The sequence below is a fragment of the Polypterus senegalus genome, chromosome 3, assembly GCF_016835505.1.
Source record: "Polypterus senegalus isolate Bchr_013 chromosome 3, ASM1683550v1, whole genome shotgun sequence".
NCBI lineage: Eukaryota > Metazoa > Chordata > Cladistia > Polypteriformes > Polypteridae > Polypterus > Polypterus senegalus.
This window is the reverse complement of record NC_053156.1, coordinates 175,290,322-175,304,689: the sequence shown is the minus strand read 5'-3', so window position 1 is coordinate 175,304,689 and position 14,368 is coordinate 175,290,322. Positions and strand designations below refer to the sequence as shown.

The 14,368-nt window shown below is 38.4% G+C and overlaps 1 protein-coding gene across 1 annotated transcript in view; it reads right to left on the bottom strand.

Annotated features, from left to right (window-relative positions):
- acbd3 (acyl-Coenzyme A binding domain containing 3) overlaps window positions 1-14,368 on the bottom strand; it is a 60,311-nt gene that overhangs the window by 24,539 nt on the left and 21,404 nt on the right. The window contains exons 2-4 of the mRNA XM_039748224.1: window positions 13,122-13,263; window positions 9,525-9,665; window positions 7,350-7,508 (exon numbers count right to left, since the gene is read on the bottom strand). Of these exons, the coding sequence (XP_039604158.1) occupies window positions 7,350-7,508; window positions 9,525-9,665; window positions 13,122-13,263 (442 nt within the window). The remainder of the gene's footprint in view (window positions 1-7,349; window positions 7,509-9,524; window positions 9,666-13,121; window positions 13,264-14,368) is intronic.

Genomic DNA, 14,368 nt, shown 5'->3' with positions numbered 1-14,368 from the left:
GTTAACTGTCAGATGGTGGGTACAATAAATTTAAAGTAACTGAAGTGTGTTTCATACTGAAGAGTGTGCAGATACCAGAAAAAATAAAAAATGATCACCTTAAGATTTTTTGAAGGAAAGGGCCATTTACAGGTGCTGGTCATAAAATTAGAATATCATGACAAAGTTGATTTATTTCAGTAATTCCATTCAAAAAGTGAAACTTGTATATTAGATGCATTCATTACACACAGACTGATGTATTTCAAATGTTTATTTCTTTTAATTTTGATGATTATAACTGAAAACTAATGAAAGTCCCAAATTCAGTATCTCGGAAAATTAGAATTATCAATTAAGACCAATGCAAAAAAAGGATTTTTAGAAATGTTGGCCAACTGAAAGGTATGAAAGGTATGAGGCACAGACCAGGATATTGGTCTCTGAGGAACCAGGTTAAAAAATGTAGATTTCTCAATGAGAAATCTGGTTAGCTGCCCATGTAAATCCTTAATAAAGTTACAAAAAAGGATTTCATAATCTGTACATGTGTTTACTTAAGTGCATCCAGCAGTTAAGAGTAGAAAACAGTGGAATCATCTGCAAAGATAAATTTCCTGTGGCAAATGCTCGGGCGATTGCATTATTCCTTCAACTGTTTGAAATAATCTGCTCCAATATTTTAAAAATCGCTAAATTCAATGTTGATGAACTGAATGTACAGTGTAGTAGCACAATCTCAGGAGCAGTAGGGTAACACATTAAAAGTTATATGCATTAAGTAGTCTGATAACTTTTTAAAGCAACTTTACACAATACTTAGGCAATGAGTACTTGGAAGTTATTTTTGAAAGATTCATTCTACAAACTGCTTGGCAGGCACAGGCTTCAAGCTTGTTTTCAGATTTACGGTGGTCACAAATGAAGTTTAATCTTTTTTTTGTGCATGTCTATGACACCAAAGTGTTTTACCAAAAAAACACTCCATAAGGGGTCTTGCACATGTAAATGAATGTTTTGAAGAAACCAGGTTTCCGTCTTAACTGGGTAACTCACCATGTCACAGGTTTTGTGTATGCATGTAAATGAACTCACTTTAGGCAAATAATTCAGTCATTTAAATTTGCTTATACAAGTATTTCATCTGTGAATGCTCAGAGGAGCTTACTTCATCAAAGCTACATTTGGCTTTTTCAGCTGGTGTGTTCAGTTCATGCTGCCTAACCATTAGTGAAATGTAAGAGGATTTTGGCAATTAGCAAGAAAGTGTGCCATATTACAGTTGCCATTAAAAATACAACTGAAATTCCGTTACAACGAACTCCCAGGGACCTAAAAAAATATTTTGTTGTAACGAAAATTTCGTTGTAATGAGATTCTGTATTTGTTACTATAGTGCTTTCTTTAACTTGCCTCCAGGCATTTGCAATCATTTCAATAGCTTCTTTCACGTTAATTTTAATCTCCTCCTGCCTACAAGTTATGCTGACGAGAATTTTTCTCAGCATTTCCTTGCCATAAATCCAATGGCTGAAGCACTGCTGTGCAAAAGGGTGGGAAGAATTCAATGCGAACATTATCTAAATGTGGAAGCATGTTGTGTGCAGCACAGTTACCAATCAGAAGCCGAATCACCATTTTCTTCTTCTTCATAGTGTGAGGTTTCTGAACACTTTTGGGATCCCCCCACTCCCTACCCAATGGGAATGACATGCTGAAGTGCGTCCCAAAGTGTAATTGCAGCGTCTGTGGAAGATTGTTTGTCCGTTGCTGGGGCAGGGCAATAGCAGGCTCACAGCGGTGCAGTGAGGCACCACAGAAGCGAATCCTAAAAGATCAGGGTCGCACTATAAGTCTCTGTCTTGCACCCCAAAACAAGAGGCTTAGTCTCAGTACTTTAGCAAAACCAGCTTTACTCAGCTTGAATAAGGAATGGCACACTTATTTATTGTAGCGGGATCCGCCACTCTGCCATACACAGACACAGCAGTCAGGCAGGGTCGTGGCCAGATCAGTGATCAAGTAATCCTGTTACCAGCATTTACAATGTACCTTGAATCACCTACCGATATTTTTTCGGTTTGCATTGGCAGAGACACGCAGCATAGCTTTGAGCCTACTGTTGCCCCGGAAACAGATAAACAGTCTTCTCTTCAGTGTGCTGTCTAGTTGGGGGAGGTCCCAAGAGAGTTTACAAACGTCACATTTTCTTGAATGAGTGTCACATCAATAGGAGTGTTTCTTGAACGAGCATCACTGAACCACATAAAAACTGCTTTTTCGACGTCTTCAAATGCAGCAGTTCACATACGTTTGCAACCTGAGAAAGTTGACAGCTTAGATGGCGAAATTCCAAATTCACTGGCAATGTCTTTTTTCTTTTGTAAAAATGTAAAGTATTTTTTCTAAAATGAACTTATCATTTTTTCGTGTCTGCCATTTATATTAGGAGGGTGACAATGAGTTAAATTCCAATGGATGTTTTCAAATGTTGACAAACAATAAGCAAAAAGGTATCACTGAGAACTGCAGGAAACAAAAAAAGGCAAAAAAAAAAAAAAAGTTCGAACAAAGAACTTTGGCACTTCATTGTAATGAAAGCATCTGCTGAATTAGATAGATGATAGTCAGACAGATAGACAGATGATAGACAGATAGATAGATACTTTATTAATCCCAAGGGGAAATTCACATACTCCAGCAGCAGTAAACTGATAAAAAAAAATCAATATTAAAGAGTGATAAAAATGCAGGTAAAAAAGGCAATAACTTTGTATAGTGTTAACGTTTACCCCCCTGGGTGGAACTGAAGAGTTGCATAGTGTGGGGGGGGGGAACAATCTGCTCAGTCTGTCGCTTAGGCTGCTCCTCTGTCTGGAGATGATACTGTTCAGTGGATGCAGTGGATTCTCCATGATTGACAGGAGCCTGCTCAGTGCCCGTCACTCTGCCATGGATGTCAAACGGTCCAGCTCCATGCCTACAATAGAGACTGCCTTCCTCACCAGTTTGTCCAGGCGTGAGGCGTCCTTCTTTATGCTGCCTCCCCAACACACCACCGCGTAGAAGAGGGCACTCGCCACAACCGTCTGATAGAACATCTGCAGTATCTTACTGCAGATGTTGAAGGATGCCAACCTTCTAAGGAAGTATAGTCGGCTCTGTCCTCTCTTGCACAGAGCATCAGTATTAGCAGTCCAGTCCAATTTATCATCCAGCTGCACTCCCAGGTATTTATAGGTCTGTACCCTCTGCACACAGTCACCTCTGATAATCACGGGGTCCAGGAGGGGCCTGGGTCTCCTAAAATCCACCACCAGCTCCTTGGTTTTGCTGGTGTTCAGGTGTAAGTGGTTTAAGTCGCACCATTTAACAAAGTCCTTGATTAGGTTCCTATACTCCTCCTCCTGCCCACTCCTGATGCAGCCCATGATAGCAGTGTTGTCAGCGAACTTTTGCACGTGGCAGGACTCAGAGTTGTATTGGAAGTCCGATGTATATAGGCTGAACAGGACCGTAGAAATTACAGTCCCCTGCAGCACTCCTGTGTTGCTGACCACAATGTCAGACCTGCAGTTCCCGAGACACACTTACTGAGGCCCATCTGTAAGATAGTCCACGACCCATTCCTGTCAGCTTGTCCCAAAGGAGCAGAGGTTGGATGGTGTTGAAGGCGCTAGAGGTCCAGAAACATAATTCTTACAGCACCACTGCCTCTGTCCAAGTGGAAGAGGGAGCGGTGTAGCATGTAGATGATGGCATCCTCCGCTCCCACCTTCTCCTGGTGTGCAAAATGCAGAGGGTCAAGGGCGTGGCGGACCTGTAGCCTCAGGTGGTGAAGCAGCAGCCACTCCATGGTCCTCGTTACATGTGATGTCAGAGCAACAAGCCAGAAGTCATTCAGCTCACTAGAACGTGATACCTTTGGGACTGGGGTGATGCAAGATGTTTTCCAAAGACTCGGGACTCTCCCCTGTTCCAGGCTCAGGTTGAAGATGCGCTGTAGAGGACTCCCCAGCTCCAGCGCACAGGCCTTCAGCAGTCGTGGCGATACTCCATCTGGACACACTGCTTTGCTGGAACGAAGTCTCCTCAGCTCTCTACTCACCTGGGCTGCTGTAATTGTGGGTGGGGATGTCTTTCCTATGCTGGTATCAGCAGAAGGATGGGTGGAAGGTGCAGTACTCTGAGGTGAGAGTGGGTTAGGGTGGTCAAACCTGTTAAAGAAGTTGTTCATTTGGTTTGCTCTCTCCATGTCTCTCTCGATGGTGGTACCCCGCTTCGAGCTGCAGCCAGTGATGATCATCCCATCCCACACTTCCTTCATGCTGTTATTTTGCAACTTCTGCTCCAGCTTTCTCCTGTATTGCTCCTTCGCCGCCCTGAGCTGGACTCGGAGTTCCTTCTGCACGTGCTTGAGCTCATGCTGATCATCGCCTTTAAAAGCCCTTTTCTTCTGGTTCAAAAGTCTCTTTATGTCACTTGTAATCCATGGCTTCTTGTTAGCAGAGCAGCGTACTGTTCTTACTGGAACTAAAATGTCCATACAGAAGTTGATGTAGTCAGTAGTGCAGTCAACAACCTCCTCAATGTTCTCACTATGTGACCCCTGCAAGATATCCCAGTTCGTAGTTCCAAAGCAGTCTCTCAGAGCCTGCTCTGCCTCAGGGGACCACTTCCTGAATGAGTGTGTGGTCGTAGGTAGCTCCCTCACTCTTGATTTGTAGTGAGGCTGAAGCAGGACCAGGTTTTGATCTACTTTCCCAAGCGCAGGCAGTGGGGTGGCGCTGTATGTGTCTTTAACGTTTGCATACAATAGGTCAATAGTCCTATTTCCCCTGGTGTTACAATCCACATACTGGGAGATTGCAGGTAATGTTTTGTCCAGAGTCACAAGGTTAAAGTCTCCAGCGATTAGCACAAGCACCTCAGGGTGCTGTGTTTGTAATTTAGCAACAGCAGATTTAATGATGTCAACCACTATCTCCATGTCCACCCGAGGGAGGATGTAAACAATAACTACAATGACGTTTCCAGACTCTCTGGGCAAGTAAAAGGGATGCAGACGTACGAGATTTCTATAGACTCACGTCATATGGGGAAGCTATCGGGACCTAAAAAATACTTCATTGTAATGAAAATTTTGTTGTAAAGATATTCGTTGTAACGGAATTTTACCTGTATAGAGAATAATGGACTTAGAAATGGGGTAGAGTTAAAAGGAGAAAGACTGCATGTGCCTAACGAAAGACCAGCAGAGTCTTGAAAGCAGACTACTTTTTTTCCAGTGTCTAGCAACCAATTCAGTTTCTATCCTTCCTATTTGGCTTTTAAGGCATCATGTTCATACATTATATTCATACATTACAATGCAAAAAATCTGTTTGTAAATAGAAAGTGCCTTTTACTGTAATGCTTCAAAGCACACAAATGGTTTTGTGCTTTGAATCTGTCCCTTCCACAGGTGTGATCTATTAATTACATTTCTGTTTTACATAGCACATTTAATATAGCACACCATCACATGGTTATTTATCCTTATGTACGTTACTGAAGAAAATCTGTGTGCAAAAATACCCCCATGTTTAATACTTAATAAATCCATCCATCCATTTTCTAACCCGCTGAATCCGAATACAGGGTCACGGGGGTCTGCTGGAGCCAATCCCAGCCAACACAGGGCACAAGGCAGGAACCAATCCTGGGCAGGGTGCCAACCCACCGCAGATACTTAATAAATAGTACTGTAAATTCAATTGTATGTCTGATGAAGCTAGATGCATTCTAAACCCTACAGAAGGATACACTCAATTATATTTGCATGATGGAGTGCAAAGAATGTCTCTTGGTTTTTCATAGTAAGAAAGAGACATGGCAGAGATAACTGTGGACTACATTTTTGTCTCTGCCATATTTCAGGAGTGAATTAACAGGTACACCCAGCAGTTCAAAGTTAAGCGCTTCAGGTTATTTTGTATAAGACAGGTGACTAACATTTTTTAAACCAGCTATTTGGTTAAGTATTCACCTCTATTTAGTTTAAAAAAAAAAATCACAAACAATTCAAAGTAAAAGAAAAATGATGCACATTTTCTCAATTACAAGAAAGGGCTCAAAATAATCTAAAATCAATGTTAAAGCCTCACATAAAATTTGCTTAATGTAAACTTAAGTTAGAATATGTCTAATAACTTACAACAAGTTGAAAATTTTATGTAGGTTATCCAAACGTGCAATGCACTCTTAACTTCAAAGACTGTTAAATGTTCCATGAAGTGCTGAAAGAAGCAAGTAGAGTAGGTTGTAGCAGAAAAGTCTAGTCTACACTAGTCTCTACTGCAGTCTACTGAAGTCTAGTCTAGGGCAGAGGTGTTCAAGTTTGAATATCACATACATTTGGATGTTTATTACAGTCTAAATATTCAAAGTAAAATCAAAAATTTTGAAAGTCCCCTATCAGTACCTAAATTCTGAACATCAACATGCAACACTGTGGAATTTTAGGGATTGCCATCTTGTGATTGCACATTTCCAAAAATAAACTACTGTATTTTAATAATTAGTTAGACGACTACTATTGTCATTAAATTGACAGTCATTTTGTCCAATGAAAAGGAGTACCCATTTCCTTTTCAGATGCGAGGTGAGCTGTAGAGCTCGCAATGATTCTTATGTTGGAAAGATTAGAGGACTTCTTTGCACAGAACAGTACAAAATTAATGTCATGCCTTGACATCTATAGCAGAATTCTTACTACTAGAGAGACACATTTAATCAATGCAAAATCTGTTTACAATTATGTTCTCAGTGGCGGGTGGGATTCTTCCATTTGAGCAAGGCAATTCTATGTCCTAGTAGTGTAGTAAAGGACATTACAGTTTGTGTTTGTCCTTCTCCAGTTTAAAGCCATCTCGAAGTACACCAAACACAGCTGTTAATGGGTTAGGGATGATTGTGACATAAAATCTGTCCAACAGGCATGCAAAGATTTTTGTCCAAAGTGTTGTTAATCTGGTGCCTGCCCAGAACATGTGGCCCAGTAAGGCTGGAGCTAGACTGCAACATTCACAGGTTGAATTTTGCCCTGGAAACATTTTGGACAATTTTAAACAAGATAAATGCTCTCAATAAAAGATTTTAAGTTGAATGACTGAATGCTTTGCACATATGGAGCTTGAGTGTACTCTTTGCAGGGCTGCCTTCCACTCCTTTTCTGAAATATTAAGTGACAGATAAAAGCAAAACTTACTCAAGATAACTAATCTGATTTGAGAAGATATTTATGTTTCATCCATAAATAAAAAATATTACTATGTTAAAATTAAGTTCAAAATGTTTCCTTAAAACGACTTTTAGTTATAAAAGCTTACTTTTGCTGCTCCATTCGAAGTCTTTCTTCCTCTATCTGTCTTCTTTCCTCTTCTTCCAGTCTCCTCTTTTCTTCCTCTTCTCGACGCTGCCGCTCTGCTTCCTGTCTGGCACGTTCACGCTCTTCTTCCTCAAGCTGACGACGTTTTTCTTCCTCAAGTCTGGAATTAAGAAAAAACACAAAATGATCTGTTCAATCAGGCAGGCAATTACGAATGCATATTGTATGGTATTCAAATAGCTACTTTTCAATTTTAGCTAAATAGTTAAAGTTTTTGTCACATAAATAACATGTGGTCAGATTAAATATGGCCAGACACTTGGCATGCTGGAGGGATAACATCTCTTAAATGGCTTGACAACATCTAGGAACTGGGAGTTATAAAAGGCTGCTGGGAACAGGGTTACCAATAAATGAGTAAATATCTATATAATGTTAACCTCAATTTATTATGTTTATTTTTAACCAGTTCAATGTTCTCACACTTCTGTTTGGTAATCTATTCGAAATAACCGGTAACAATAAGTACGGGGACCAGACATTCTCCTTTTCCTGTGCCTGGCCTATTTTACAGGCCCATATCATTGGTCTGACCAGGATATATAAAATTCCTAAAAACAGTACTGTACTTCTGTTCAGCTTGATGAATAAAAGAATAGGTGAAATGGAGGTTTAAATAAATATGTTTTTAATAAATAAATGTCTTTTTAATAAATACCCTTTTCCAAGTGTTTCCTTTAATGCATACAATTAAGATTTTTATGTATGAATAGTTAATTAAGTTGCATAATAGTAAAAGCTTAAAAGGTAATACAACTAAGCTTTTTTTACACACACCAACCATGTTCTTAGAGGAAACAACTGTGGTTGACCATTCCTCTTTTCTCACTAAATGCTTGTGCCCTAATGAGCAAAATTGTTGGAAAGCACCTACACTGAACATGTCTTTGAACATGGACACACAGCAAGGAATTAGTTATAAATGGGAAGGTTCTGTCAGGGAGTATTTCAAGTATGACAGCAGCACTTGGGTTTGTTCCAACACAAATTTTATTTAAAGGGAAAGGACCCAAGGAATCTAAAAACACATTTAATGTGCTCTCATAAAGATGTCCATAACAAGATAGAGGATTCTGATATGCTGAAAAAACAAAAACCTACCAAAAGGTAGTAACAGGACAGGCTATACATCCAAAAAGCTTTGTCTCTACAGAAAGCTGCTTTCTGGTAACCACAATCAATCAAACACAAAAAAGGAAACAGCAATAGAGCAACAATTTACTGAATATCTAGGAGGTTGTGTGAATTGCCTGCCTTCATAAAGAACTGTTAATGAATTTAATCCAGAGTTTATAATGCCCAGTGCTGTCAGTACTCTTTGTGAGGCACTATGAAATGTTTAGAGAAAACGTTCTGCACTGACATCAACAGCAAAAAACAAACAAACAAACAAAAAGCCTCAGTCTTTTATGGGCATTGCTACCATTCTTAATCAAAAAATAAGCATTTTTTAAGCTAAACCAACAAGTAAGCTGAAATAATTCTCTTAAAACTTAAACGAAACAAGTCAAAAATGAAAACTAAAACAAAAGCTTACAACACTAATCTGAAAATTAAATAACAGGTTTAAATAGTATTAAAACAAAAACAATTTTTAAAAAATTAAGCCAAAATAAACTTCATACCAAGTCAGGAGTTGCCTGGAGTTTGATCTAATTACACATTCACCTCAGTAATCCAAAATATGTATATAAATGTACCACACAATCAATTTTATCATGTTTTAGATGTATGCACATTTTAACAAAAAAATAAAAAATAAAATCGAGCTGAACCCTCAATTTGAAAAACGATCACTTCATTGAAGACAACAGCAATTTACCTGGCTTAAACAATACAAAAAATATTAAATGACACATAAATGAGCATGATGGAAAAAGCAATGTATTGTTTTCCAATGATGTATGAAGAACTAAAGTCATACAAAGGTTTTCATTCTCTGAATGTTTTACTGCCTACGTAATTATTAGTTTATTGTAATCAATAGAGCTTTGCAAGCATTTAATAATTTATAGCATCTTGAAACTCTAGAATGAATAAAAATTAGACTACCTTGCAAAATAACAATATGCATCCTGTAAAAGAAGAAACATTACCAATTGTTGATAGTACTTACCTTTTTCGTTCCTGTTCTTCCTTCTCTATTTTGTGAGATGTAACATAAGGGGCAAAAAGACTGCAACATTTATTAAGCAGCCTTACAAACTCCACCATTGCCTCTTCTTTTGACAGGTTTCCCAAGAGAGCCCATTCTTTTCTATTGAAAACCAAAACATCACCTATATTAGTTAACTGAATGTCAACTAGATTCCTAGTATACCAATTATAGATAAAGTCACAATATTAGTAATAATGATTTTCCTGACTACTTTTTCCCAACTGCTAAATATGAGAATTCTAATTTGTACTGAAATAAACATGTGGTTTTATCTACTGCAAGAACTCATTAGTGATGAGTGAACCCCATGTAGTTAATTTCAACAACACTTTGGCAACATCGTGAAAATGTCCGGGAACTTCATCACTGAAGTCAATGATGCAGGAGGAGCTAAACTTGTTTGGAGTGGATTATAATAGTGTAGTGGTCTTTTAAGTGGCCCTGAGAGCTGGAAAAGCATTTGCCAATTACTGTGTCCAAAAATGTGACACGAGTTGTGAGACAGCAGTCTCAAATCTTCTGGGTAATGATTGGTGCAGGGAAGCAGGTAGCACGAGCTGATTCAGGAGGTCTCGGCAGCCATACACTGGGTCCATATAAAACAAGGGGACAGACTTTGGCATTAAGTCAAAACAAACCTTAAACCCTGTGAAACAGTAATGGTAATGAAAGACTTATTTCTATTTACAAGGAGTTTTTCTGATGAAAGAAAAAGATTTGAAACAAAAACTTTGTTTTCTACATCAAACCCATCTCTACAGATTCTTCACGCTTTTATCTTCCATGAAAAAGATAGAAATGCCTCGTAAATTGTAGGCCTGGGTAAAAATATTGATTTTCTAATTAATCTTTATTTTTCATTTAAATGGTTCAGTATTGATTCTTAAAGTCTCAAGATCGATCTCATGAATCTCCATCCTGCTCAACTGCTATATGTAGATTTTTGCTTATCTTTATCTTTGGCATCCAATCCAAAAGATGGAGCTAATGCACCGGTTAAGTTTTATTTGGAAAAAGCACTTTACTATAATGCATAAAATGGTGTGTCCTCTTTAACAGAAATCAGCATCTTCGACACTTAAATCAGATATGTGGACAGCTGAACATCCAGGGCACTAGATTCCTATGTGACAGACACACATTAAAAATGACTGGGGACCTGTGGCGGATGTGTTGCAGATAAGCATGCTCGCTGTATGCAAGTCACACCAGGAGCAACCTCTCTGCCTATATGCAGAGCAGCAGAAATGACTCGCTGTTTGGTATTAATTCACTTAGAGATCTGTACATAGACAACGTCTTTGCATCCTATGAATGATTACATTCCAAATTTAACTTTCCAGCAACACATTTCTTTCACTACCTTCAAATTAGAAACCTTGTTAAACAGAACCTGCCCAATTTTCCTCACCTCCCACCTACCTTTATGCCAGAAAACATTCTAGAGTCCCTCCCTTTCAAAGATCCAACAGGACAATGGGAAAAGGATCTCTCACTCAACATCTCAGAAAAGGAGAGGAATGTAGCAATGTGGGGAATTCACTTGAGCTCCATACGGGCAAAGCATATAATTATTCAACTCAAAATTATATATCAAGTACATCTATCTCGTTTAAAAGTATCCAAAATGTTTCCAGGGCAAGATCCAACCTGTGAATGCTGCAATCAAGTTCCAGCCTCACAGGGTTTTGGGCCTGCACGAAATTAACATCATTCTGGATCAACATCTTTAAATGCCTATTAGACAGCCTTGGTGTCACAATCTCTCCTAAACCATTAACAGCCGTGTTTGGGGTACTCCTAGATGGGCTTAAGGTGGAGAAGGACAAACAAACTGTAATGGCCTTTGCTACACTATTGGCACGTAGACTTATCTTGCTCAATTGGAAGAATCCTAACTCTACTATTCTAAGTCAGTGGGTAACTGATTGTATATACTATTTGAAACTGGAAAAAATCTAATTCGTACATAGAGGAGTTATGCAGAATTTCTTCAAAACCTGAAGAAATGTACTTATTTTTACTAGCTTTAAGTTTTACACTGTTGGCTTAGCTCTCTTTCTCAGGGGTGGGGGTTGATTTGTTTTCAATCTTATTTTTGTAAAAATCGATTTATTTGTAATGGAATGTTGTGTGATCTCAATAAAATCAACAAAACAATTAAAAAAAATGACTTGCTGTTGTTCCAGAAACCTTTCTAGCATTTCCATTGCGCTGCTCCATCACATGACAGCACCAATCACAAGTTTGTGTGATGGAAAATCCAATAAATGTTGCATCTCTTTAAGCACGTGGCTAGCTAGCTATGTTGCTACAAAAAAAAAAGTTGGAAAAAGTTTGCAATGCACCTCATCAGGTAAAGCAGGCAGGAAATTGTTGGAATTTTAAGAGCAGCACACGTTTGGGGAGAGGCAAGTATCGTGCTAAGCACTTCACCAATCTTGTTCACCCCACCCTTACAGAGCAAACAGCTCCCCATACATTTTTGTATATTTTTATTGTTTTGCTTAAACAAAAGTAAGTTTTGATTGGCAATTATGCATAGTACAAGTCCTTCAGGCTCTAACCCCAAGCCTGTAAACCTTAGTGAGAAAACAAAGGTGCTAGGTAAACTTATGTCAGAATGTCGCCAGCCACTGTTGACCGCAACCAGCTGGCTCCATCATCAATTGCAACCTCAAGGTTAATCAACTTGCCTCTGCTATGCTCCCATACTCCAAGACCCACAAGGATCCTAAGCAGCACACAAAGCAGATGTCGCTGATGGATTATTTCAGGCCTTTGCATCCTACACAATCTTTAAGCCATCTACCAGTGAATGTCAAGAGAGACAGGTGTCACTACCTGATGAGCATTACGTGCTTAATCCAGCAATGCAGTTACAATGTTCAGTGAATCTATGCAGAACAATGAGGGATTTTCATAACATTCTCCCAATGGCTAATGTACCTTAGAATGAAAATACAGCAAGGGTGGTTAAGGGTGCTTAGAGAGGAGTTGTGATACTGTATGAGGAAGTCAAGAGTGGCAGAGAAGTACGTAAGACTGGTACAGGAGATATATATATATATATATATATATATATATAAATAATATAAAAACACACGAGGGTGCATATCCAGTTGGAGTAGTGATGTCACACATACTCAAAGCAGTCAGGAAGCAATCTGTGAAATGTTGGGTGGAGAATGCATAGATTACGCATTCTATGCAAGATTTAAAGTTCTTTACATGGCAGATGTCACAATGCCCTTGCAAAACGTAACAGGGTGCTGGGGGAAAAAAATGTTAGTCTATGCTGGACAAACATGGTCACCGGCAAACACAGCTTATTTGATGTAAAAACACTTCAGTGAATTTTGCAGATCAATATTAGTACTCACATATCTATTATGAGGAGTCTTACTAATCTAAATAAAGTATCTATATACACTACTAAAACTATGATGTGAAGTTTTCATTATGTATTATTAATTCATTATTGATCACAAACACAAAATTATGTAAATTTTAAGGAAACCTTGACAGTTAAAATAAAAAAAAAAAAAACCTCACCTCCTGTCGTTTCCAAGTACATCAAAAAACCCAACTTCTGGGCAGGCATCAGGATTATATGGACCGAGAGAAACCTGCTTATGCAGAGCCACTAGTCTAAGTTTATCTTCATACGTTGGATGAAAAGCTTTTCCATCTTTCTCTGCAAATAATTAAAATAAGGCAGTATAATTTAGAAAATTAACATGTTTAATAGAAAATATAATCTAATCTTAATTTACAGCATAAGGATATTATCTGCACTTCCTATATACTTTGACAAATTTTTCCAGATTTTACAACAATGCACAGACATTTATTAAAATATATGATTCAGATTTTTCCTAGGTCTGTCTACAGTTGCATTTTGCAAGCTTGGCAGCATTTCAAAAGAAGAGATGGGTCTAGGTCACACCAGTTTAGTACCCCTTTCAGTTGAACAGGAGAAGATAATTTGGTGGATAAAAGTATATATTTGAACACATTAAGATATTGGCTACATCTACATGTGATTCAGTAATCATGGTTAAATAAGCCAGAGACAGTACAGATAAAACACTGTGAAAGATTTTTTCAAATTTCTAATAATGCATCTATATTGACTCCAATCGTAAAATAAATATACTATGCATTTTCATTTATACCATATATACAGTAATCTCGATCGCGGGGGTTGCGTTCCAGAACCCTCCGCGATATAATGAAAATCCGCGAAGTAGAAACCATATGTTTGTATGGTTATTTTTATATATTTTAAGCCCTTATAAACTCTCCCACCCTGTTAACATTATTAGAGCCCTCTAGATATGAAATAACACCCTTTAATCAAAAGTTTAAACTGTGCTCCATGACAAGACAGAGATGACAGTTCTTTCTCATAATTAAAAGAATGCGTGTCAGGAGCAGAGAATGTCAGAGAGAGAGAGAGAGAGAAAAGCAAACAATCAAAAAATCAATATGTGCTTTTGGGCTTTTAAGTATGCCGAAGCACCGCAATAAAGCAGCATTTTTTAGAGGAGCATCGTATCCTCTAGGCAAACAGCCTCTCTGCTCACACCACCTCCGTCAGGCGCAGAGAAAGTCAGGGAGAGTGAGAGAGACAGACAAAAGCAAACAATCAAGCACTGCACGGGAAGCATATCGTATATTATTGATGAGTTTTATTTAATACGTAATACATGCTCTGAGTGGGTAGCTTCTAAGCCATCTGCCAATAGCGTCCCTTGTATGAAATTAACTGGGCAAACAAACTGAAGAAGCATGTACCA